This window comes from Podarcis muralis, chromosome 2 (assembly GCF_964188315.1).
Source record: "Podarcis muralis chromosome 2, rPodMur119.hap1.1, whole genome shotgun sequence".
Lineage (NCBI taxonomy): Eukaryota > Metazoa > Chordata > Lepidosauria > Squamata > Lacertidae > Podarcis > Podarcis muralis.
The window spans coordinates 68,650,425-68,675,848 of NC_135656.1; the positions used below are offsets into that span (position 1 = coordinate 68,650,425).

General features: G+C 48.6%; 1 protein-coding gene across 1 annotated transcript in view; it reads left to right on the forward strand.

Annotated features, from left to right (window-relative positions):
- The window catches only part of DBN1 (drebrin 1), a 40,553-nt gene that overhangs the window by 8,375 nt on the left and 6,754 nt on the right, over positions 1 to 25,424 (forward strand). The window contains exons 2-8 of the mRNA XM_077923494.1: positions 16,681 to 16,736; positions 17,710 to 17,822; positions 19,702 to 19,776; positions 20,755 to 20,901; positions 21,413 to 21,490; positions 21,937 to 22,263; positions 23,930 to 23,963. Of these exons, the coding sequence (XP_077779620.1) occupies positions 16,681 to 16,736; positions 17,710 to 17,822; positions 19,702 to 19,776; positions 20,755 to 20,901; positions 21,413 to 21,490; positions 21,937 to 22,263; positions 23,930 to 23,963 (830 nt within the window). The remainder of the gene's footprint in view (positions 1 to 16,680; positions 16,737 to 17,709; positions 17,823 to 19,701; positions 19,777 to 20,754; positions 20,902 to 21,412; positions 21,491 to 21,936; positions 22,264 to 23,929; positions 23,964 to 25,424) is intronic.

A 25,424-nucleotide genomic window follows, 5' to 3' on the forward strand; every position in this document is an offset into this window, starting at 1 on the left:
CTGGGAGTGCAAGAGAGAAGGCAACCAGGGTGGTGTAGTGGTTAGAGTGTCGGGCTAGGACCTGGGAGATGAGGGTTCAAATCCCCCACTCGGCCACGATGCTCACTGGGTGGCCTTATAGGAGGGCCAACCACCAACTCTTAAGCCCTAACCTACCTCAGAGGGTGGTTGTGAAGGATGATAAGGGAGAGCCCTTAGGCTCCTTGCAAAGGTGGGGTATAAACACAATAATAAATAGCGGGAAGGGAAGCCTGGGCTCACCTGCCGCTTGCTGGTGGCAATGGTGGGTTGTGCCGCTGGGAGGATCTCAGTGGGGCTCTGTTTAGTGAAAGGAAAACAGCTGCTGCTGATCTCCTTCCATTCCCACCCGTGGGGAGCAATTATATTCCGGGGAGAAGTTGTATGCAGCCCCTGCTAGCAGCCTAATTGCTCGGTTTGGAGACGGGGAATTCAGAGCTTTTCTGCCCCATTCGCATGATAGGGCTGCCAGACATCCCTGTCATTTGTGAAAGGCTCTATCTCTTCCTGTCCGCTCAAGTTCAAATGCCTGCAGGTGCCCTTGGAAATGTTTGACTCCAGCTGCTAGCTTGGGGCATGCTGTGGGGTGGGGTGGGGGGGCCAAACTAGCAGTGGCTAAAGACTACTAAAATTAGCTACCCATTGTTCGAACGGAGGTGAGTGTGGGTGACTCTGCTTTTAGTGCTAGGCTTGGCTGCTCCACAAGGTCACCTGGGAAAAGGGGACACAGAGCCGCTCTGGATTCACGCAGATAGCTAACCAGTTATCCGCTCCATTCATTCCAAAGGTACCAACTGTGTTATGGGGTTTCTCTGCCCAATGCAAGGCAGCCCCCCTTCCCCACCAGAGGCCATAGCTGGACAGCTCAGGCAGGAGCACAACATTTTGCAGTGTGGTGTGAAGGTTAGAGTGTTGCACTGAGACCTGGGAGACCCAGATCTTCGCTTGACTGCGATACTTTCCAGGCCGTGTTCGAAATTCACCAAGCGCATTTTGCTACTGGTGCGGGTCCAGTTGCAACTGCAGTACGTGGAGATTTCTGGGCGCCAGTTTAAAATCCTCTGCCTTAGTCCACAGTCAATTCCATTTCCACGGTTTGTGTTTCTCCTTCTTGCATAGCAGGACGAGCAGATTCTTGTAAGAGCAGAAGCTACTGTCAAGCAGATGTAGTCGAGATCATAGAATCGTAGTGTTGGAAGGGATCCCAAGGGTCATCTAGTCCAGCCCCCTTGCAAACAGACATTCCATTGCAGCAACCATAGCCTAGATTTAAGGTGCAATTTGGTGCTTAGCTTATCTATCTGAGTTTCTAACACTGTTTCCAGGTGACCTTGGGCCGGCTTCTAGCCATCAGCCCAAAGTGGGAAGGAAGGGGCACATTCCCCAAGCTCCTTGTTAAAGGAAGAGATGCGTAAAAACACATTAGCTAAACTTCCACTCACTTTTTGTTGGATGCCGTGATATCAAAGCATCCTTCCTTCTTCCCCTCCCCTCCACTTGCTTTTCTGATTTAGGCCATTTTTCTCACTGTTTTGTTTTTTAACTGCTTCCCCTGCCCCCATCTCCTTAGTGGAAGCATTGGGGCCATCCTTGATGCTGCTGCTGCTGCTGCTATAGCATGACAAACCCCGCTGCCCAGGATATAGACACTTCGTTAGATTCCAGAAAGTCTATTTGTGGCTCTTTCTATTTTTATTTGCTTTTTTAAAAAAAACAACACACACACACACACACAAGGGTGCACATGCATTTCAGCCCTAAGCAGAGGCAGTGTGCAGTAGTCATATCTTAAAGTGAGAAGGGGTGGGGGTTAAATAAAAAGACAAAACCATTCAGCTGGAAATGGTGGGCAATGTCTGCAGTGGAGAGGAGAGAAGGGATGCAGGTTTCCTGTTTCCTTCCTCCCAGACTGTAAAAGTATAGCAAGCGCTCCCTGCTGCATTGGCACAGGGCGTTTTGCATCTGTAGAAGTGGAAAAAATAAAAAAGTAAATTATAAAACAAGTAATTTGTTTTTAAAAAATAGAATACCAAGTGTTCTTGCTTGGGCTCTGAGGATGTCTCATGGTCCTTTGGCAGCTTGTCCTCAAACTCCTGTGAGCTGGTTTCTGCTTCCCTGCGTCCTGTGTCAAGAAAACCCCCTTACTTAGAGGGGCAAGCAAGGGACACCAGTTCTGTAAGTAGTAAAGGGAAAGGGATCCCTGACCATTAGGTCCAGTCATGACCGACTCTGGGGTTGCAGTGCTCATCTCGCTTTACTGGCCGAGGGAGCCGGCGTACAGCTTCCGGGTCATGTGGCCAGCATGACTAAGCCGCTTCTGGCGAACCAGAGCAGCGCACGGAAACGCCGTTTACCTTCCCGCCAGAGCGGTACCTATTTATCTACTTGCACTTTGAAGTGCTTTCGAACTGCTAGGTAGTAAGGCCCTCCAAAATTGATAAGCCCATGTCAGTCCCCCCTCCCCCAAAGCTTCAAAAACGAATGTTTACTGTTGCTAGACAGAACACTAGGCCAGATACCAGCTTGGTGAGACCATTTCTAGAAAGCAGAACTGAGTAATGCCATTTTTAGAAAGTAAGCCCAGTTCAAACACTAGGCTCTGTCCTAAAAAGCTAATGCCTTCTCTGTGTCTTCATCCTCAAGCTAATTCAAGATGAAGGAGACCAGAACCTGCCTTTCTCTTTGTTCCAGCACAACCCTTCTGCTTTGTCCATTCTTCTGAAGTTTTGATGGTTCTATCAAATTTTAGTTTCTAAACTGTTTGCCTCACTGTGTGCTACTCTTCCTCCTGCTTCTCCTCCAATACACATTTCAGCCAAGGTAAAGCGTGTGGGTTGTTAGGCCAGCCCTTCTGCCCCTAGATGTCTTTGTTGGCACTGAGATTTCCTGGATAAGGAAATAACTCAATTTAATCCACCTTTCCAAACTGGGTTACTGCCTGGATAACAGGGTTGGGTTTTCTCGTTTGTGTTTTGGAGGATGACACAATGTGGAGTCCAGCGTATAATGAGGAGTGCAATAGATCATGTCATGGGCGGTAACTAATCACTTCCCCCGCTACTCCAAGAGGCACAGTACTTTCCAGTGCAGTCGGTGTGCTTCCCTGGGAAAAGAATCTCAGATTCGTAGCAGTTGAGCTGAGTGGGTTGAGTTCTGGGGAACCACAATTCTTCCCTACCTTCAGTAAGAGATACTCTCGCTGGGGCGACATCATCTGGCAGGAGCCCAGTAAATTAGTAAGCAGAACTCGTTACCCTTCTGAAAACCACATTGTCTGGAAAGCCCCTAAATCCTCTTGCTTTCTGATGCGCTCCCACCCTGAGCTGCCCTGCCAGCCCCCGTCCGTTGGTTCTTCGTTCTGCAATGCCACATGCGCCGACGTGCTCTTTCTCGGTGTTTAGCTGCCTATGTTGGTTCGGCCTCATTGTTACCTTCAAAACGGCAGCGACTTCACGGCTGCGAGGACATTCCGCCCAACTAATCTCTGGCTTTTGATTCCATGTTTGTGTGTGTAATATATAGTATAATTTGCGGGCTATATATATCTCATTTGTAAGCTGGAAGCCAACATGAAATAATATGGCCCAGGCTGAGGTTGAAGGTGTTCTTTTCTCTTCTCAATGGGCTGTGAGGAAGGTGAGTTGCCCCCCCAGATTGCCATGGACTGTCTTTCGCAGTGCTGGACCTTCCGTGAGCCCTGGAACCGCAGTCACGTAATTTCCCTAAGGAACCTGCTTTCACAGGGAGTGTGTCCAGATTCCAAGAGGAATCAGCAATGTGCATGCGAGCTAATGAATTCTCCAGGGACAGAATAATTCATGCCGATAAACCCTGAGCACAGATTGATGTGGTCCCCAGCTCCTAAGCCATATAAATCTAGGTAAGAACCCCTCAGCCACTTTCTCACTTGCTATTGACCCTGGTTGAATATCCACAGGACCCCCATTAGGATGCTAGAGGTTCCTGAGCATTAGAATACCCCTATAGTTCCTTAACCAGTGAGATATAACTATACAGGACAGCTATTATACAGGAAATCAAGGACATCCTCGTTGCCTTTTCCTAGCTTCCTCAGCCCTTGTTGGCCTCCAGTCCCTCCATATTTCCCATCTTGCCACCTTCTGGAGCTGGCTTTGTGTATCCTGGCATGTTTGCTGGCGTGGCCTGGGCCAGTAAGACATGTGCCCACCAAGGGGACTCGAGTTCACATCCTGCCTTTGCCGCTTGCTGGGCCCAGAGGTGTGCCTGATGACAAGGTCTTCTCCGAAAGCAGCTGCAGCTACATTCCCGGAAAGAGCCTGGTCCTGAGCTGCCAATTAGCGGATTTGGCTTTTTGGATTAGAGTCAATCTCATTTGTGCCATTATCTGTGTCCGGCTCCCTGCAGTGTGGCTGTTGCCTTGCCTAGCCAGCCATGGGAAGGGTGCTGCATGGCACCATGCCTTCCCACTATGGGGATGGTGGCTGTACGACCCTTGCAGGATAAATTGGGTTTGGTGTGAGCCAGAAGCTTAGCACCCCACTATTAAGCTGCTTTAGATGTTGACACCTCTTCTTCAGTCCTCTGCTATTCCCACCTTGGGCAGCTTTGTTGCTCCTTTTCCATGCCAGTCCCTGCCCCTGCTGTGCCACCCACAGCTCTCTCCCCAGAGTTCTTCCAGGGAGGCATGAGCTTTGCAGAGGATGGCCATAAGTGTGTTAGGTTCTCTTGCCAGTGGTTAACTCATTAGATTTTCTTGTCTTCATACATGAGGGGCTGAGAAGGGATTGTCCATAGCTTGTTTCCCTTCTATCCTGGCTTGGGCTGGGTGCAGTGCCCACCTAACACAGAAATGCTTAGCCAGCACATTCTCCTTCCAGTGCGCTAGTTGGTGCTGCTGCAGCTCTTCTAGTGCATTCACTGAAGGTGGGGGGAAGAGCAATGGGGTGTTGCGCCTTTTCCAGCAGCACTAGCACATGCTTGTTCCTGGATGGGGGGAAGGACCCACCAACTCTGAAGGCTTTGGATCATGGATGGGGAACATGAGGGCCTTCCAAATGTTCCAGGACTCCAACTCCCATCAACCTCAGCCAGAATCACCAATGGTCATGGTTGATGAGAGTTGGAGTCCAGGAACATCCAGGCAGCCACAGGGTGCCACCCCATGGTTCAGTTGCTACAGTTTGGGGGTAGGTCTTCTATAGCCCCCTCTCTACATAGGTTGCGCCTGGAGATTTCCCTGTAAATCTGGTCAAAGGTGGAGCTTACGGACACCACACATTACTTCAGCAAAAACCTGTTTCTCAGATGGGCATTTGCAAAGGTAATACAGAGGGAGCTACAGTGGTACCTCGGGTTACATACGCTTCAGGTTACATACGCTTCAGGTTACAGACTCCGCTAACCCAGAAATAGTACCTCGGGTTAAGAACTTTGCTTCAGGATGAGAACAGAAATCGCACGGCGGCAGCAGGAGGCCCCATTAGCTAAAGTGGTGCTTCAGGTTAAGAACAGTTTGAGGTTAAGAACAGACCTCCGGAATGAATTAAGTACTTAACCCGAGGTACCACTGTATTTGTAAGGGAGAAACAGCTGGGGGTGGGGGTGCCGAACGCTAACTGAAGATGCTAATTTCTCCCTATATATACCCTGGGGTGCAGGATGGGTTGTTTTTCTTCCAGCTGATTTTCTAGCCTCTGATGTGGAGGGAAAAGTGGGGGGGACGACTGTTGGGGGCAGGGGCAGAACTGGCTCGCGTCGAGTTGGCACTGAAACACCAGTTTGCAATGGAGCAGTGATGTTGGCTGGAAGGGGTAGTCAGCCCCTACCAGTTCTTCCCTGAAAATGCCCTTACCTCCTGAAAATGAATGTTAAGGGGCAGAGACCACGGTGTTTGCCTTGCAGTGGGTAGTTTTGCCCTAAATTGCTTCGCAGCGTCTTGCGGCGGATGGTGCTATGTGCGCTTGATAGCAAAGAGGTATAAATTATATTGCTTGGAAAATAAATTATGCAAATCAAACTATTTGCATTCTTCTATTTTGCATAGCTCCCCTTCTGCAATGAGCAAGTTCTGAAAAGGATTTAGAGTCCTCAGGCAAGAGCTCGGGTGGCAGAAAACAGAAGTGGGAAGGGATCTGAGAGAAGGGGAAACAGGGGGCTTGGAGCGGGTGGGCAGAGCGCAAGGAGGTAGGTGGCGCCATTTTGATATCCTGCACACACCACTAATCAGCAGAAGTGCAGCCTGACTATGAATATCAGACTCAGCCGACGTCATTCCAAACGCATGTCTGCAATCATGAGAGCTAGAATCTTTTGTTATTCTTAAAAAGCAGCTTGCTGGCAAATTCTGCATATGTGCAGAATGCACATTATGCTCTCGTACCCAGAGTTTACAAAACCCAGTATCCCAGTGATGGGGTGGTTTTGCTAGATGAAGCAGAGCCAAGTGCTGTGTGCACACATATGCCGCCTTTGTTTTGGGTCTAACATCTTAAAATGTCCTGCTGATGAACCATTCATCAGTTCCTGCTTTCATCAGCCATCGCCACCATGGCAGAAGCTGATCATCCTTCTGCATAGCAGGGTTTGCCTTGGGTATATAGATGCAGGATTATTGAAGGGCAAACCAGAGTGCTATATAGCTCCTGGTGCATTTCCTGGTTTTTCCCCGACAGGTCTGAACTTACTTGCAACGGTAATCACAAGCAGGAAAGAAACTGACAAAACCATTTAAAGCTGGGTTAGGGAACCAGACTCCTGGGGATGGCGTGTGGTCCTTGCCCTGATTTCAGGCAGCCTTCAGCATCCTCCAGCCCTTCTGCCTCCTGAAGCCCCTCTTCTGTTCTCCAGCACACCGTCCATCTGTCCGCCCCCCATGGCATAAAAACCCTGGCATTGCTTCTGCTTTGGGAAAGGTAGAGTGGGAATGGGGTGGTACAAAAAGAGTGCTATGCCTTCCTGCATCCCCACCCGCTCTTGATGATGGCTCTGCCCACCATTGGCTGTGGCCCCTGTTTGACTTTTCATGTGACCCAATGAACCTTCATCAGAAGAAGGTTGCCCACCTCTGATTTAAAGGAATGCACTGGGCAGGCAAATCATATTGGGTCTCTGCTCTCCATGTCCCCATTGCAGATGTTCCACACTGTTTGTACTACGCAGGAAGCTGGTAAAGTTTCCAGAAGGCAGACTATTGACATTCTGGCACAGGATCCTAGTCAAAGAGACATGCAAAATTAGGGCACTTTCTGTTTAGAAAACAAAAAGGGTTTGTTTGTTTTTTTAAAAAATTGCTGACAGTTGTATAATTTATCAAGTTTTTGTGTCCCACTTTTCTTCCAAGGAACTTCATGTACAGTCGAGGCTGGTCCATAAGAGTGAATAGGGCTTTGCCCCACTAATCACAGTCTGGTCTCAACCAGACCCCAAAGCTCTGGTTCCATCTACTATTGACCACCTGTCCTTTGCCCTACCCATCTCAATGGGCATCAGCCTCCACTGTCAGTGTGGTATATGGAAGGTTATCCTATTTAATCCCCTGAGGTGGATAAACAGTGTCCAACCCCAATTTGCTTAGGATAATATGGTGATAAATAACAGAACAGTGTAGTTCAGCCTTGCCAACCCTGGCACCCTCCAGATGTTTTGGACTACAATTCACATCAGCTCAAGCCACAGTGACTGATGGGAGTTGTAGTCCAAAACATCTGGAGGATACCAGGGTTGGCAAGGCTTGTATTGTCCCTTCTGTTTCTGAAATTCTTGTTATCTGAGGGTATAAAGTGAAAACTCAGTGTGCTAGCATAGGGGGTTGAGTGCTGGGCTTGGATAAAGGAGACCTGGGTTCAGATCCATATCCAGCCAAGCAGCTCATTGGATGGCCTTTAGCCAATCATCCTTACTTGGTCTGCAGTGTCTCCATAAATTCATTAATGAGGATAACACCAGATAGCTCACATATAGGCTGCATGAGCTCCTTAGAGCAGAGTTGTGGAACCTCTGACCATGCTTGACACACCAAGGGTTCCATTTTGATGCCAAGTCAATCAGCAGATACCACTCATTGACACCAACTGATAAGCAGAAGGATAGGGTTTAATTCTGCAGTGGCTGAGCAGTTGCCCCTGCATGGCTGAGTGAAGGGGTTTGCCTTTAAATCCCTGCTAAAACAAAAAGAGGGGTAGAGAATTAGCTACATATTGCTGCTTCCAAGGTGAAATCCTGACTTGGATGCTCCAAAGCACCAAATAACCCAATGACATACAATTGACAGGTGGGCAGCCCCATAGAGCCAAACAGGTTATCCAGCTCTGCCTTAGAGCAGAGGTTTTCAACCTTTTTGAGTCCACAGCTCCCTTGACCAACTACATTCTTTCTGTGGCACCCCTGTGGGGCTCAGGAGCCCAGTGATGTCACCCCTGCAGAGCTGGTGGTCTCTTGCTCTTTTTTGAACATCCTTCCTTATGGAGTGTTCCCTCAAACTCCTCCCCTTGCCTTTGGAGTCCTCTGAGCTGCCGCCCCTGCTGCCCCTGGTCTCTGAGCTGCCACCCCAAAGAGAGGTGTCTCCTCATACTGCCCCACAGGGGCCTGGGAAGAGGATGCCCCTAGCCTTACTGACCCAACAGAGACAGGCCAAAGGTGAATGTGAAGCCAGCACCTTACCTTGGGAGGCAGCAGTGGGCGCTGCTGCGCCTGCCTGGCGGAAAGGCTCCCCTTCAGCACTGGGCACTCAGCTCCCAGGCAGGCCTTGCAAACAGCAAGCACAAGAAAGGCCAGTGCAGCGCCTGCCTGTCCTGCCTGCCACTAGTCTGTCCATTTCCAACAGCAAGGGCTGGCTGGGCTCCCTTGTCCGCTTGCTTGCTTAACTCCAAGGCCACCTCAGCTCCTTGCAACCAGCACCCCCTGGCCAGCCCCAGAGGCACCATTCGCCTGCTGAGCTTGTAGCCAGGGCTGCTGTAATGAACAGCTGTGCAAGCCTTTGGGAGGCAGAGACGTGAGAGGGCATCAGAGGAGGGATGGAAGGAAAGAAGGACAGAGGCCAATGTTTCCTGTGGCATCCCTGACAATCATTCAAGGCACACTTGTTGAAAACCCCTGCCTTAGAGGAAGGGCAGGCATAAGAAGCTCCCTCTATATAAGGTCTCTCTGTTTGTCCTTCCAGCTCACTATGTGTTTACTTTGACTAGCAATGGCTCTCTAGGGTCTTCTCCAGGCAGATTACTTCTTCCATCACCTGCTATCTGACTCCTGGAGAAGCCAGGAGTTCAACCTGGGATCATCTGTGTGAAAAGCAGTGTCCTTCAACCTTGGGTGCCCAGATGTTGTTGGACTACAACTCCCATCATCCCTGGCCATTAGCTCAGCTCTCTGGGGATGATGGGAGTTGGAGTCCAACAACAAATAGGCACCCAAGGTTGAAGAACACTGCTCTATATCAGAAAGCCATGGCCCCCTCCTGTCGGAATGAGACAGATAGATAAATAAATTCAGTGTATGCTTCATGTGACTCCATGTCTGCATAAGCCACAGTTACCAGACGTCCTTTGTTTCAAGAGATGACCTTTATATCAGAGCATCAGAGCTGTATTGAACAGCATAGCATTGGCACCACAGTCCCCAAGTCTCTTCTCTTGCCTCTTAAAAAAAAATCCTTTGGCAAATCAATTGCAATACTGTTTATAACATCATTCTCATTTAATCTCATCCAAACATTTGAGTGTCCCTTCAGGTTGTTTGGGTAAAAATATGCTATTCTAAGAACCAACAGGCAGATTACTTTTGGCTGACGTGGGTGCTTTCAGCACACAGATGAACTGTCTAACCATTTGCTGTACGAAAGGCAGCAATAGCCAGTAATAAAACTCTGCTTATAATGCTATGAAATGCTGATGGCTTTGGAAGGCTAAAAAGACCCATAGGCAAAAATTCCTTCCCAATTTTATGAAATCTATGGGTGCCCTCTTTCATCCAGCTCCATAGATGTGTAGAAAAAGCTTAAGAATTGGGTTTCTTTTTCTGTAGGTTTCTTTTCTAACACCCCCTTAATATACATGTAGTATGAGCTTAAGAATAGTATTCTTCCTCTCCCCCACCCCAATCAATTTGGCTGAAGGTACAGTCAAACAACAGATGTCATGTTTTTTCCAGTTTGGTCACAGTAAAAAGTAAAGGACCCTTGGATGGATAAGTCCAGTCAAAGGTGACTATGAGGTTGCGGCGCTCATCTCGCTTTCAGACCAAGGGAGCTGACGTTTGTCCACAGACAGCTTTCCAGGTCATGTGGCCAGCATGACTAAACCGCTTCTGGCGCAACAGAACACTGTGATGGAAGCCAGAGCGCACGGAAACGCCGTTTACTTTCCTGCAGCAGCGATACCTATTTATCTACTTGCACTGCTGTGCTTTTGAACTGATAGGTTGGCAGGAGTTGGAACAGAGCAATGGGAGCACACTCCATTGCAGGGATTTGAACCACCAACCTTCTGATCGGCAAGCCCAAGAGGCTCAGTGGTTTAGACCACAGCGCCACCCGCGTCACAGTAACCCTCCCCGAGTCATGAAATAAAAATGCTGAGCATCCTCTATTCTTATTATGGCAAAATAAAGACCTACCAATCAGCAACCTCAGCCCAGGTACAAGACCTGATGTAATCAATGGGGAAAGCCCCAGGGAGGGGCAAAGCTTACTCCAAGGAACATGGCAGCATCGTGCACAGTGATTGGGGAAAAGGAGTAAGAAGGCAGGCTTGTAGTTTCAACATTACTGAATCAGGCCACAGGCTTATCTGGACCAGCAGCCTATTCCCCACAATGGCCAACCAGATGCCTCTGGGAAGCCCTTAGCAGTGCATGAGCACAACAGCCTTTGCCCACCCATTTTCCTCAGCAACTTTAGAGTCAATTTAGCATTAGAAATCAGGATAGAAAAGCTAGGATGGCTCCTGGAACCTGGGTTGTGGGCGCCAAAACAGAATGTCTAGTCACCTGGGGGGGGACACACCTTTTATTTATTATTGTGATAAGCATTAAGTAATGTGCAAATCACATAAGTGACACCTTGTTAGTATCATATGTCTACCATAAATTGTTAATACGTTTCTAATTTGGTGTTTAAATAAAAATATTGGTACCATACTTCAGTTTTCAAAACATTCTATTCTTTATTGTTAAACTCATTATATTGTCTCTCCTTAACATATACTTGATAGCTTCAAAGCACATACATTTCAGTAATCCTTGAGTGTGAGCCAGGCATAAAAAAACGGCACCCAGACTTTTTGAGGTGCTCGCAAATGGAGAATCTTTAGGTGCAAATTTCGAACCTTGGAGAGTCATACTGCTTCTAATACTGGATCCCATTGGTAGCCTTATTGCCCATGAATTTGTCTAATCCCCCTTCAAAGTTGGTGGTTGTCACCACATACAGTGAATCCCACAGTTTACCTGTGTGCTGTGTGAATCAGAACTTCGCTTTTGTCTACCTGAGCCGCCTACCCTTCTGCTTCATTGGGTGGCCCCAAGTTCTAATATTATGAGAGATGGAGAAGCTCTTTCTCCACAGCATTCGTGATTGTATGCTCCTTCATCCTGTTATTCACCCTCTGCTTTACTCCCTTGATCTAGCCAAAATGCGTGCTAACGTGAGATGGGGAGGTTCAGGGCAGAGCTCCAGCCTCCCTTGGCAACTGTTCACTCCCCTCAGTCGAAGGCAGTCATATTCTGTGAACGAAGTGTCATCTGGTGGGGTGTCTCTTCTGTCAGTGGGTTAGAGGTGGGGGCCTTGCCTGGTTGCGGCAAGCAGCCCAAGAGCTGCACTCTTTTCTGTGGGCCCTTCCAAGGCCTACATGCCAGCAGTAGGCAGTTTACTGTGTGGAAACTACAAAAGTAAACACATCCGACTTTCTTCTCCGTCCAGGCAAGCAGGAGGTGTTACCAGCACACAAGGACACATCTCTGCCAGGCACAAAACACACTGGGGGTGCAGAAGGACCAGAAGGAGAGGCCTAGAGGGCTGCATTAGGCCCACAGGCCTGAAGTTCCTCACACCTAATAGGTTGAGGGTGTTGTGGAAAACTAAAAAGGTGACTGTATTCAGGTGCTTGGTGCTGAGCCTGATAATCTTTAAGGCGAGGGCTCATAGGCAGTAATCAGGAAGAGGCCTTACCAGGCTGCTAGACCCTGGCAGGATGCCAGGTGCTGATGGCAGCCTTGCTCCCTCCTCCGATATCAAAGGACTAGACTTATCACAGAGAAACAAAGAGATAAACCGATGGTGTAAGCAACTTCTGCTAAAGCCAATATTGTGATGAGATGCGGCTGTGGAAGGTTTGGGGCCAGGGAGTAAAGGCAACCAGTTCATGTTGGGAGTTGAGAACATGTGTCAGGCCTGCTGGATGAGGCCAACAGGCCCATCTAGTCCAGCACCCTGTCCTTGCATGCCTGCGAGCGGGAGCCCTCTGCCCACCTGCGATTCCCGGCAACCAGCATCCTTCCTCCTGCCGGCGGAGTTCCCCTTCTGACTCTAGCAGGATTCTGGCCCAAGGAACCGAGGTCATATGGCGCCCCGGCCTTTACTGGAATGCAAACAGCCAAAGAATTTGGCAGGTCAGCAAATGGAGCACATGATGCCCAGGAAGAGACACAACTCAGCAAACTCCCACTGTAAGCTGTGGAAAGGCCGGGCAGGGAAGGCACCTCCCAATTTGCCATGAGAGGGTGGCGGTGGGTGCGCACAGGAGGAGCAGCATTTGGGGCCAGCTGCCAGCGAATACCTCCCCCCTCCCTCCCACCCCCACCCCCACCCCCCAGCCTCCCCTGTAAATCACCTCCTTCCTCCTCATATGAACTGTGTCCCAGCTGGATGGCAGTGTGGTTGCCATGGTGACACAGAGATGCTGGTTGCTTTGATAAGCTGAGGGAGTCTCCCCCCCTTTCGGTCTCTTCGCCCACACAACCTGGACCAATTCTCCGTGCTCCTTCCTTCCCCCTTCGCATGAGGTCTCGAAATGAGGTTGCGAAGAGAACAGAACCCCCATGTGCTCTCGCCTAGGGTGTGAAAGCCTTTGGTTCTGATTTCTGCTGGCTGATTGGCAAAGGATGGAGGGAATGGCTATACCCTGCCAGAGATGGAAGAGAGGGTGGTATCTTGGAGACGGTTTCCATGGAGGCCCCTTCACACAAGCCCTGATGGCTCATTGATATGCTGCTACTGCTGCTTTAATTTCACTATTTCTCCCTCTCCGCCTCTTAACACCCCACCCCACTCCACCCCTCACATTCTTATTGGGCAGCAGGCAGTTCACTGCCAGAAGCGTGAGTGGGTCTTACTCCCCAGGTGGGCAACAATTATACCATCCTGGAGGGGTGAGGCCTCTGCTGCAGCAGTGCATTCATTTCTCCCCATTTAGCAGAAGCTCCTCCCTCAGCCTTTTGCATGTGGCCTGGGGGCACATGCAGCATTAAGGAGACAAGGGGATATGGGCGGAGGGGATCTCTCTCACTTAGCACAAAGCACCTGGAACTGATACCAGCAAAGCATCTTTCTTGCGCATCAACGAAAGAGAGGACAAAGGCAGGTGCTGATTTGCATTTTTAAAAACCGTGTTCTAATAGTTTTGTAGGGAAGCAAATTTAGAAGTAATTCAGTATAATTTGAATAGAAATACAATACAGGCGACTCCCCATTTACGCAGGGGTTACGTTCTGAGGCACCACGCATTTAAGTGCAATTGTGTAATGAGAACACAATTGGAAAAGCTTGCAAATGAACGCCACAATCGCTCCCTCCAAACCTTGCTCAAGCTCCCCACAGGCCTTGATGCAAAGGCTTGTGGGGTTCCTAAGCACTGTTTTGTGTCATTTTTGTGCTTCTTTAGGGCTATTTTTGCCCCCTTTGTGCCACTTCTGTGTTTGCGGTGATTGTGCCTGTCCAGAGGCATAGTGCAGGGGGTGGGGCACACTGGGCACCACACCGCGGGGAGTAGCACTTAACCATGGGGCCTGCAGCGTGCCCGAGCTACACAGCTCTCCTGGGAGTGACACAGTGGCTCAGGCACCTGCAGGCTCCGCGCTGCCCAAAAAAGCAACACGGGCCTGCTGGACACAGGCGCAGAACATGGCTCGGGCTCTGGGATTCTGGCGCACCCTGCCCCATCCCATCCCGCGGGCACCACACCCACCCACATGCCATCTTGGGGTTCTTTTGTCTTTCAACCAGGCCTAGACCTAATGACCTTTCTAGCAGAGGATCCCCTCAAACAGAAGACTGTCCCCCGTAATGTAGGAGATGTTGAACACCCTCTTTTCATCGCTCTTCCCTGCTGTTCCTCTTCTGGAAGTGAAGTTGGGGCCGATGTACCAGCTGAAACCTTGGGGAGCGCCTCTCCTTATCACAGCATTGCCAGACAGAATGTAAAACAAAAAGGACGGGCAGGATGAGATGGGGGCTTTGTTCTGGGCAGGCTGGAGGAGCAGCCGTGTTCTAGAAATGCTTGCTCTACATCATGGGTAGGCAAACTAAGGCCTGGGGGCCGGATCCGGTCCAATCGCCTTCTAAATCCAGCCTGTGGACAGTCCAGGAATCAGCGTGTTTTTACATGAGTAGAATGTGTGCTTTTATTTAAAATTCATCTCTAGGTTAGTTGTGGGGTATAGGAATTTGTTCATTTTTTTTATTTCAAAATATAGTCTGGCCCCCCACAAGGTCTGAGGGACAGTGGACCGGCCCCTTGCTGAAACAGTTTGCTGACCCCTGCAGTCTACATCATGTTGCAGGGGACTGGACATTGCAGCACATGCTGCAGTAACCCACTAGGGGCTGCTTGTCTGTGGAGACTGAGCCCACCAGTGTAGGGAACTTGCCTGCCTTGGCGATATCAAATATGGCAGCCTGCTTGCTTTACCTACACAAGTTGACAGGAGGAACTGAGAGCCCAGCCGGATCCTGCATGCACAGGCCAGTCCTGGGTTGCATCTGTTTGGGTGAGTAAGTTTAGGCCCCATGGCTGAATGCAACTCTTCTAGGCTTCTGTATGTGGCCCTCGTAGCTCTCCCTACGCCTTCACTGGCCCTCCTTCCCACCCAAGTACTTTTGCTTGGCTGGAATGAATCCTTGAAGCCTGAGCATGCCTCTTGCTACTCTGGGATGATTGTGTAGAAACAGGCAACCTAAGTGACCAGGAGGATGGAGAAACTCCCAAATAAGGAAAGATTACAACATTTGGGTCTTGGGCTCTTTAGCTCTTTAGTGGCAGAAAGTTCAGAACAGACAAAAGGTCTGATTCAGCAGAGCTTTTCTTAGGAAATCTACTGAAAATAGTTTAATTCAAATGACTCTATGTCTGTGCATGCACACAAACCAAATATAGCCCATCTGGGAATCGCACATGAGACCGGCAGTTTGCTGTTGCTCAAGGGCATTTTTAATTTATCTGCTCCAGGCATGCTCCAGGAGGCCTGGTCCTCTGAGGGTGCCTGCTGCCCAATATACGTACTTGGTGCTTTCTATAAATAATTCTCAAATTTGTGGAATGTGCCTCTTTGGGGGACAAGTGGAAGGAGGAGCAAAGTTTCAGGGGTGATAGAATAGGACTCCGGAACATGCTGTGGATCTTCCCTCACTAACCAAGACACTGGTAGATGTATCACCCCATGACAGTGAACATCATCTTGGATTTGTGTGGGTGACCCCATCATTACTTCCCCATGACTCCAAATGTGATTTGGAAGGAAGCAAGTTTGGAAATATCTGTTGCTTTCTTTCTGTTTCCTGGGGCACGGCTTTCAGAGGGGTTGAAATATATTATGTTGTAATGCAAGATCTAGACTTTCTCTGGAATGAGAGGCATTCTCTGGACAAGACATTGTTGTCCTTTACTCAGGACTGTGTTTATTGTGCATCATGTGCAGTAAAGGTAAAGGGTAAAGGGACCCCTGACCATTAGGTCCAGTCGTGACCGACTCTGGGGTTTGTGGCACTCACCTCGCTTTATTGGCCAGCATGACTAAGCCGCTTCTGGCGAACCAGAGCAGCACACGGAAACACTGTTTACCTTCCTGCTGGAGTGGTACCTATTTATCTACTTGCACTTTGACGTGCTTTCAAACTGCTAGGTTGGCAGGAGCAGGGACCAAGCAAGGGGAGCTCACCCCGTCGCGGGGATTTGAACCACCAACCTTCTATCAGCGAGTCCTAGGCTCTGTGGTTTAACCCACAGTGCCACCCGCATCCCTGCATCGTGTGCAAGGACCACATAAATACAGAATTCATCATCCTGAGGGTCAACTTTCATTTTATTAAAATAGTATTTATTGTGTTGGTCCATAGACCATGCCAGGAAACCTACATTTTATTTTAAAAATCAAGTTTGTAGACCTTGGGGGCTAAGAAGAGTGTGTATCTATCCCACCAAGATCTCTGAAGCCCCACAATCGCAGTGACTACATGGTTGGGCTTTGTGGTTCTGTTCCTCTCCCTGCTACTCGAGGGCTACAGGAGCAGAACCAGTTCAGTAAAATAAGCCAACATGTGCAAATCTGCTTAATCCAAGCCCTAGCCTCCAATTTTACCTAGCACTATATCTGCATTTCCTCGGTGCAGGAGTTGGATAGTGAAGGATTTGTGCGGTCCTGCCCTTATCTGTACATGCTTCTCCTAACCTGTTTGTGTGATTCTCTGACTTGCAGGGCTTTGTACACTTACGAAGATGACTCCGATAACCTGAAACTGGCTGCTTCGGGAAGTGAGTATTTCTGTCCCTGCCCTTGCCTCCTTGCTGGGCAACCTTCTGTTGCTTAGCTGATCCAGTCCTGGCAGTTCTCAGTGCTCCACCAAACTTCCCTCTCCAAAAACAAAAAAACAAAAATCCCCTTTTTTTCTTTTTAAAATATATTTTTATTAAGTTTTACATAACAAATTTAAATCCAAACACATCATTCACCTCTTCAATTAGGATTCTCTGAATCCCTTGACTTCCCTCCACCCTTCCATGGTTACCATTATCAATCTCCCCCCCCCCTTCTGCTTATCTTATTTTCTTTAATTTGTTAAAAAAAAAGTAATTCATTTTTCCATAGTTTTTTGTACATTACAAGCATTACTCAAATCCCACCAAAGTTGTTTACAGTGTTCTCTTAAGTACATTTTTTTCATTCCTTCTTAAAATTCTTCTCTTGCTGGTTTCTGATTTTCCCAGTCGGTTTCGCCATTTTGGCATAGTCCATCATCTTCATCAGCCATTCTTCTCTGGTTGGAACTTTGTCTTCTTTCCATCTCTGGGCCAGTAGTATCCTCGCTGCTGTCGTCACATACATGAATAGACGACAACTAAAAATCCCATATTTTTCAACAGGGTTAGAGTTGAAGAGGCAAGGGGTGGGGAGATAAATGGCCATGAGTTGTGGCAAGGGCACACCCAGTAAGTTGAGAGATTATTCCCTTTTATCATGTGTTCCTCGGTCTACCCACCTGAAGGGCTGAAGTTCAGTGCTGTATCATCTGCTCTGCATGCAGAGGTTTTTGGTCCAGTCCCTGGCATCTCCAGATACCAAGATTCCCTGCTTGAAACCCCAGAGAGCCTTCTCCAATCTGCGCAGACCGTACCGAGATAGATGAACCAATGCCCTGGCTCTGTGAAAGGCAGTGCCCTATCATGTCCCTAAGGGAAAGAGCAGTGTGGTCTGTGTCCCATAAAATCTGTCTCTTTGCTTCTTCAGCTGGCGGCCTACAAGAACTCTCCAGCCATTTTGAGAACCAGAAAGTGATGTATGGATTCTGCAGTGTCAAAGACCCTCAGGCCACCCTCCCTAAATATGTCCTCATTAACTGGGTAAGTCCAAGAAGAGTCTGGGAGGCAGCTTGCTCTGTCCTGAAGGGGAGCAATATTAAAGTTGACTGGGCCACAGAAAAAGAGAACCTTGGTACTGCATGGGAAGGGAAAGTTCCACCAGTTACAGCTTTTCCTCCCACTATGGTGAGAAAAGTCAGACAAGGAGAAATTCAGCCTTCTTTATGCACAGGAATCCTCTCAGCATCTGGAGCTGGCAGCCCTGTACTGACTAGGGTGGAGAATTCAGAAACAGCCAAGTGTTTCTCAAACCTGGGTCTCCAGCTGTTGTTGGGCTACAACTCCCATCATGCCTAGCTAGCAGGACCAGTGGTCAGGGATGATGGGAGTTGCAGTCCAACAACAGCTGGAGACCCAGGTTTGAGAAACACTGAATGGTGAAGGCTGATGGTAGGTCCCTGGTCTCTCAACCATAGGGCCTAATCGTGCACAGTCTTTGTTTACCTAAAGATAATCTCTGTGTAGGAAAAAGCACCAGCCCATCATTTGTGAAGGCTGGCACGAGTGCTGTTTGGGCTGTGAATACAGGGGCACATAAAGCTGGCTAGCTCTGAGGAGGCCTGTAATGTGGAGGTTGATCTTTCTTGCAGAACCCTTGCTGACTGCTGGGTTTCTATTGATTTGTCTGCACTGCCCTCTAGTGGAACAAATTCCATTTTCCTTAACAAATCTAAAAGGGTTGACCACTCTCACACATTGGGCTGGCTCCTTCTCCTTCCCACTTTCTGTCCAGACTTGCTTCCTATCCTACCTGACATATTCCAGCTTGTGACAATCTTTAAATACTGCTTTTGTGGAAAGTTCCTTTCACTAGGCCTTTTAAAAAATGTCTTTGTAGAAATATGAGTTTAACAGTCTGAACCAGCTGCCTTTGGCCTGCCAGACATTTTGAATATTATTATTATTAATACCCCACCCATCTGGCTAGGTTTCCCCAGCCACTCTGGACGGCTCCCGACAGAATATTAAAAACACGATAAAATATCAGACATTAAAACTTCAGATGTCTTCTAAAAGTCAGATAGTTGTTTATTTCCATGACATCTGATGGGAGGGTGTTCCACAGAGCGGGTGCCACTACTGAGAAGGCCCTCTGCCTGTAACCTCACTTCTCACAGTAACGGAACCTCCAGAAGGCCCTCAGAGCTGGACCTCAGTGTCTGGGCAGAACTACAATTTCCAGCATCCCTGTGTATTGGCCATGGTGACTAAGGCTGATGGGACTTGTAGTCCAAAAGCATCTAGAGAGAACCAGGTTGGGGAAGAGTGACCTAAAAGAAGAAACACACTACGAAGTGCTGCCCAGGGGCAGAAATGAACAACAAATACCCAGCCATTTGGAAACCACTGAATATCGCTACTAGCCCTAGCAAGACCCCCTTCGCAAGGGTGAGATCTACTGGGAAGGAATATAAGATGTATTCTCTGTGTCATTTCCCAGTCCTTAACAAAAAGACAGCAAAAAAAAAAAAAAAAAAAAAAAAAAACTCCTGCCAAGCATTGATGCTCCAGGACTTAGAAGAAGCTGCAGATTTAGGTATGTGGGGCAGTGTTGCTTCCCTACCTTGTTGGCACAGTGATATGTCTGGTCTACATCTCATCCAAAATTATTAAGGAAGACCTTTCTGCAGAGAAAATCCTTGCTGCTCTTGCTTTCCATTCAGAAATCCAGAGAAATGTCCCGCTTTCTTGTGTGCTGGTGCCACCCTTGTCCTCCTCCTTCTGAGCTCTCCAGATGCTCTCCCAAGTAGCCTGTATCTCTATGTGCATGTAGAATAAGATGCTGTCTGCTGCTGTCTCACAAGAGTGGTGTCTCCCAGCACTAACCTTCCCCATCCCTGTGCACCTTTATGCCTGGCAGGTGGGAGAGGATGTTGCTGATGCCCGCAAGTGTGCCTGTGCCAGCCATGTGGCCAAAGTCGCGGAATTCTTCCAGGTCAGTGGCAAAGTGTTTGGGGAAGGGTGCACGGGTGGGAGTGCCTATGCAACAGTCCTTTCCCATCTTGTGGAAAAGGGATTTGGACTTTGTGGAAGAGGGAGCATGGTTCTCCTGCAATGCAGGGGTGGAAAGACCTGTGGCACTCCAGATGTGGACAGAGAGTATAGCCCAATAACATCTGGAAGGGCACATGATCCACATCTGGGATAGGCAAGGAGTTTTGATCGTGAGCTGCTGGCAGGAGACCTGTGCCAGCTGCTGGGTCTCCGCTGTTGTCCTCCAAGGCAGCTGCCTTAAATCCTCATCTGACTTCCTGCTCAATGCAAAATGCAGCTTCAAGTGGGGTGGTGAACCTGAGGTCAGGGGCCAGATGTGGCCCTCCAGGCCTCTCCACCCATCCCTTGGGACTCTTCTTAGTCCTTGCCTCTCGTCAGCCTGGTTTGTGGCTTTCTAAAGTGCTTTTGCCTGGCTGGTATATGTCCTTGAGCCATGATCATGCCTCCTGCTTGCCCAGTTTAGGTAGGCAGGTAGCGGGTGCACAGGTGGGTGTAATCCCCTGGCTTTTGTGTGGCTGGAGTAGAGCCAGCTCTACAAAGGTAAACGTCACACATCCTTTGCCCTGCTTGCTTTTGCCTCTGGCCCTGCCCATCACTGGCAAGCAGCCCCCCAGAAAACTACCCAAGAGTTCCCTCTCTCTGAGGCTCTCTCTGAAAGGGGTTCCCCGCCTTTGAAGCTACAGTATCCCTGACAAATATGCTCATCCAGACTCCGCTTAAATAGCTCCATTGGAGGAGAGCCCACCGCCTCCCAACACAGTCTTTGTCTACTGTCTAGCAGCTCTCTTCCCAATATATAGGAAGTGTCCTCTGGTGCTGAGCTGAAATCTCGTTCCCTGCCATTTCCTGGTCCTAGTCCATCTTCTCCAGCTTGGTGGCTGGACCCTCATTTTTCAGTGTGGTTTGAATGTCTCAACAGGGTGTGGATGTCATTGTCAACGCTAGCAGTGTGGAAGACATCGACCCAGGAGCCATTGGGCAGCGGCTCTCCAACGGCCTCGCCCGCATTGCCAGCCCCGTGCTGCACCGTCTCCGCCTGCGTGAGGATGAGAATGCGCAGCCCGTGGTAATGCTCCTTCTTTGCCATGCCCCCCTTTCCCCTTGCTGGGGAGAAGCAACACCAGCCTCTTCTGGGCTTGGGTGTGGCTGGTCTGCTGAAAGCAATTTTGACTTAGGGCATCCTTCCCCAGATTTGGACTCCAGCTCCCATCAGCCCCTGCCAGCATGGCCTGGGACTAGGGGGAGATGGGAGCTGTAGTCCAGCACCATCTGGAGGCACCAGGTTGGGGAAGGCTGTTGACGCAGGGTAAGAAAGATAGTTACAGTGGAGTGGATGTTTCAGTTAGCAATAATTGCACCTCAGATTAACCTCACTGGCTACGAAGGTGCACTGCAAATCCTCCAGCATACGTTATAAACTGCCTTGAAGAATATTCTGGTCAGTTACCCCCATGCTGTTGTAAAGCATTGTGAAACACACCAGGGCAGTGAGAACCCGGCAAGTTGTCTTGTTATCTGTGTGTCCTCATTCACACACATACACATCTCTCTCTTCTGATTTGATTTCTTTGTTCCAGGGCACCACCTACCAGAAGACTGATGCTGCTGTGGAGATGAAGCGACTCAACCGGGAGCAGTTCTGGGAGCAGGCCAAGGTAGAGAGGTTTTACCAAGGAAGCCCTGTCCCTGGGCAGGGCAAGTCTGTGATTAGCTATGACTATGACTATCTATCTATCTATCTATCTATCTATCATCTATCTGTCTATCTATCATCTATCACTATCATCTATCTCTATCTATCTCTATTATCTATCTATCTATCATCTATCTATCTATCATCTATCTATATCTCTATATCTATCTATCTATCTATCTATCTATCTATCTATCTATCTATCTATCAATCTATCTATCATCTATCTAATCTATCATCTCTCTCTCTCTCTCTCTCTCTCTCTCTCTCTCTCACACACACACACACACACACACACACACACACACACAGACAGACATGTACGTCTTTCCTTACCTTCATCCCTGTTCCAGCCCTTCTGTGTGAGGTGCAGCACCTAATCCTGTCCTTCTTTTCTGTCCCTTGCAGAAAGAGGAGGAGCTGCGTAAGGAGGAGGAGCGGAAGAAGGCCCTGGACGAGCGGCTGCGTTTTGAGCAAGAGCGCATGGAGCAGGAGAGGCAGGAGCAGGAGGAGCGAGAGAAGCGCTACCGGGAGCGCGAGGAGCAGATTGAGGAACACAGGCAAGGGGCAGCAGGGAGGGTCTGGCCGTGGTGTTGTCTGTGTGCAAAGGGAGCCAAGGAGGCAACCCAGGTGGTTCCTTTGCAAGCCAAGACGGGCAAATATTGGTTCGTCCCACGGGAGGGAGAGGGCTCTTGTGCTCTAATCCTGCTTGCAGGCTTCCCATCATCAGGTTGGTCACTGTGAGAACAAGATGCAGGACTAGATGGGTGTTGGCCTGATCCAGCAGGCTCTTCTGCAGCAGGGTTTCGTTGTCCACTACATTCCAGCGGTGTCACATGCTGGGTTTGGGATGTTATGAGGTCTTCCGTCCTTCTTGCCACTCATGATTGGGTAGCAGGGTGGTTGCATCTGTTATTCCCCCTTCTCCTAAGGTTCTTCCCCATCCTTTCTTGGATTGATCATACAATGATGCCTCTTCCAGGTTGCTAGCTTGTTGGAAGCATAAGTGGTCCTGTTTCATTGGCTGCCCTGTTGCTCCTCCCTCTGTTTGGATAGGTCTAAGTGCCTCTCGGTCCTTCCTGAATGTTATGCCGCCAGTACTAATGGTGGTGAGAGTCTGCTTGAACACAGCATGATTATTTAGTGCGGTTGGAGGTATATATCAGCCTCACCTCTTGCTGTTTTGAATTTAATGGCTCACGGAGCCATATACATGTTTACTGAATGTATTGCGCTGGTAATAGCTGTTTCCTCCAAAACATTCCTAGGAGGTAGGTTCAGCTGGGAGGTAGCAGCTGACCTGAAGTCATTCAGAGTGCTTCGTGGGTGAGTGGGGATTGGAACCTCCCCAATCCGCATTCTACTTCCTCTCCACAATACCAGTGGTTTTCAAGCTGTGCTTCATGGGATCTTGGGGTTCTTTGAAAGCCAGTGAAGACCATTAATGATGGCAGGCAATTTCCCCTGAAAAATGGCTTGCCCACCGCTGCTGATTGTTCTCTGCCATGTTATGTTGGAGCACAGTCTTGCACTTCACACTGAGTAGAGGTGAGACCCCAAAGTCCTGGCAGAAACCTGAGTGTGTTCTTCTGAAGGATTTCATGGCCGGGGTGGGGCTAAGCAGTTTGGAAAGAGCTCTCTCCTGCAGTCGAGTGCGGTAGAAAGCCACTGCACAGCAGCACCCTGGCACAGTGCCCTTTCCCAGTTGTTTGGTCTTCCTTGTTGTTGTAGGTTCATCCAAAGCTTTCAGTTAATAATAATCTATTATTATTCTATTATTCTATTATTATTCTATTCTATTAATCTATTATGCCTGGCGTGCTCTGGTCCATGGGGTCACAAAGAGTCAGACACGACTAAACGACTAAACAGCAACAACAAAATTATTTATACCCCACCCATCTGGCTGGGTTTCCCCAGCCACTCTGGGCGGCTTCCAACAAAATATTAAAATACAGTGGTCTGTTAAACATTAAAAGCTTCCCTAAACAGGGCTGCCTTCTGGTGTCTTCTAAAAGTCTGGTAGTTGTTTTTCTCTTTGATATCTGGTGGGAGGGTGTTCCACAGGGTGGGTGCCACTACCAAGAAGGCCCTCTGCCTGGTTCCCTGTAACTTGGCTTCTCGCAGTGAGGGACCCACCAGAAGGCCCTACGTGCTGGACCTCAGTGATCAATGTTTACTTCTTCTGATGACAGAAGGATTGGCTGCTTTGGTCAAAGCCATACCACTTGCCCTGTGTCCTACCAGAATAGATTGAAGAAACATCTGAAATTATAGGTCTTTGCCACCTCCTGCATATTTATTTGGGACCAGAGGGAACCATGCAACAGTAGCCAATGTGCTTTTAATGGTTTCATATTCCATGTGTGCAATAAACAGTCCCTTTTCTGTGATTTCCTAGGTTTATCAGGACTTCTGCAGCTCTTTGGAGGGCTGTATGTGTCGGGTGGCAGTGCTGTTTCATAACTGCTGAACGATGACAGTCTCTGAAGTGAAGCACTTAAATCATTTTGCATTTGCATGAGTGGCAGTGATGAAATTTTAATAGAGAGATAGACTGGACCCAGCCTGGGCAGGACATATTTGGGCATACTTTCTCATGTTGTGGTTTAGAGTACAAACACCTCGTCATTTTACACAACAGTGTCATTTTACACAACATACACAACAGTGGTTCCTAGGTGTGCACGATAAAAAGGGGTTAAATATACCAATTGCAGGGAGGGAGGGGAGTCAAGACTCGGCAGAGTCAAAGGGAATGTATGGTAATAATATGGATTGTTGGAAAAAGAATATGTAAAGAAAATAATAAAAATTTACTTGAAAAAACAACAACACAGTGGTTCCTAGGTAGGTGAACATGCAGCAGACAGAATGCCAAATGGTAGGATAAGAAATTGGAACACCTTGGTGAGCTGGCAAGGTATGGAATGCAATAGGCTAACATGTAAAGTGTAACACCTAAGAAAGGAAGCTGAGAAGGTAACCGTTTAAAGGTGGGAGGCAGAAACTGGTTGGGATTTGGAATGGGACACACTTGCAAAACACGGAGCCACAGGAGGCATTTAGCAGAGCAGCTCCCAGAACACAAGGCATGATAACCCCTCCAAATGTTCTTTTTTTCACAAAAGCATGATGATCTGTGCTCAAGATGGTATCAGGGCAGCTATACGTGATTCCGCTTTCAACGTTGTTTGGGCCTGCGAAAGTTCAGAGGTGGACATGCTGCTTCATTTCCAGCTGGTGCATGTTCCCCATCGCTTCCTGCTGAAATCCTGCAACTTCTGGGGTGGGCGGGTGGTCCTGCTTTGGTTGTGCTATAGCAAAAGGGTGCCCCTCCCTCCCAATAGCAATAGTGCAGCAGCACATGCAGTAGCATTGCCAAACAACTAAGAAAGCGGAATGATGTGTGGGCTGTCCAGTGTAAATCCACGGCTAATGCGTTATTATTGCACCAAAGACACGTTGCAGAAAATACCCGCAGGAAACAAAAAAAGGCCATGCTATCTGGAGGCGCCCAAGAGGTTTTTCTGCTTGCTGGCAAAATAGGCACAGAGCAAGCTTGAGAGTGGGCTCTAGAGACCAGTGAAAATGATTTAAGAGGCCTTGAAATAAGAGCTAATGGGGAAAATGGTGCATAATAAGGATTGAGGGTGCAACAGAAAATTTCAAATATACACAACTTTGGAATAAAGCTGGAGGTCAGACAGTTCTCCATGGTTCCTGAATGGATAAGGGTATCTTTTGACTGATTGGCTACTTCCTGCTGCTTTGCGAGGAAGAGTGGGGTATTAATATTATTATTGATGTTAAATGTTAGAAAGCCAAGTCAGCCTGCGGCCTGTCCTGCCCAGGCCCCAGCAGTCCAGTACCGGGATCTCTCAAGCCTTCTTTTC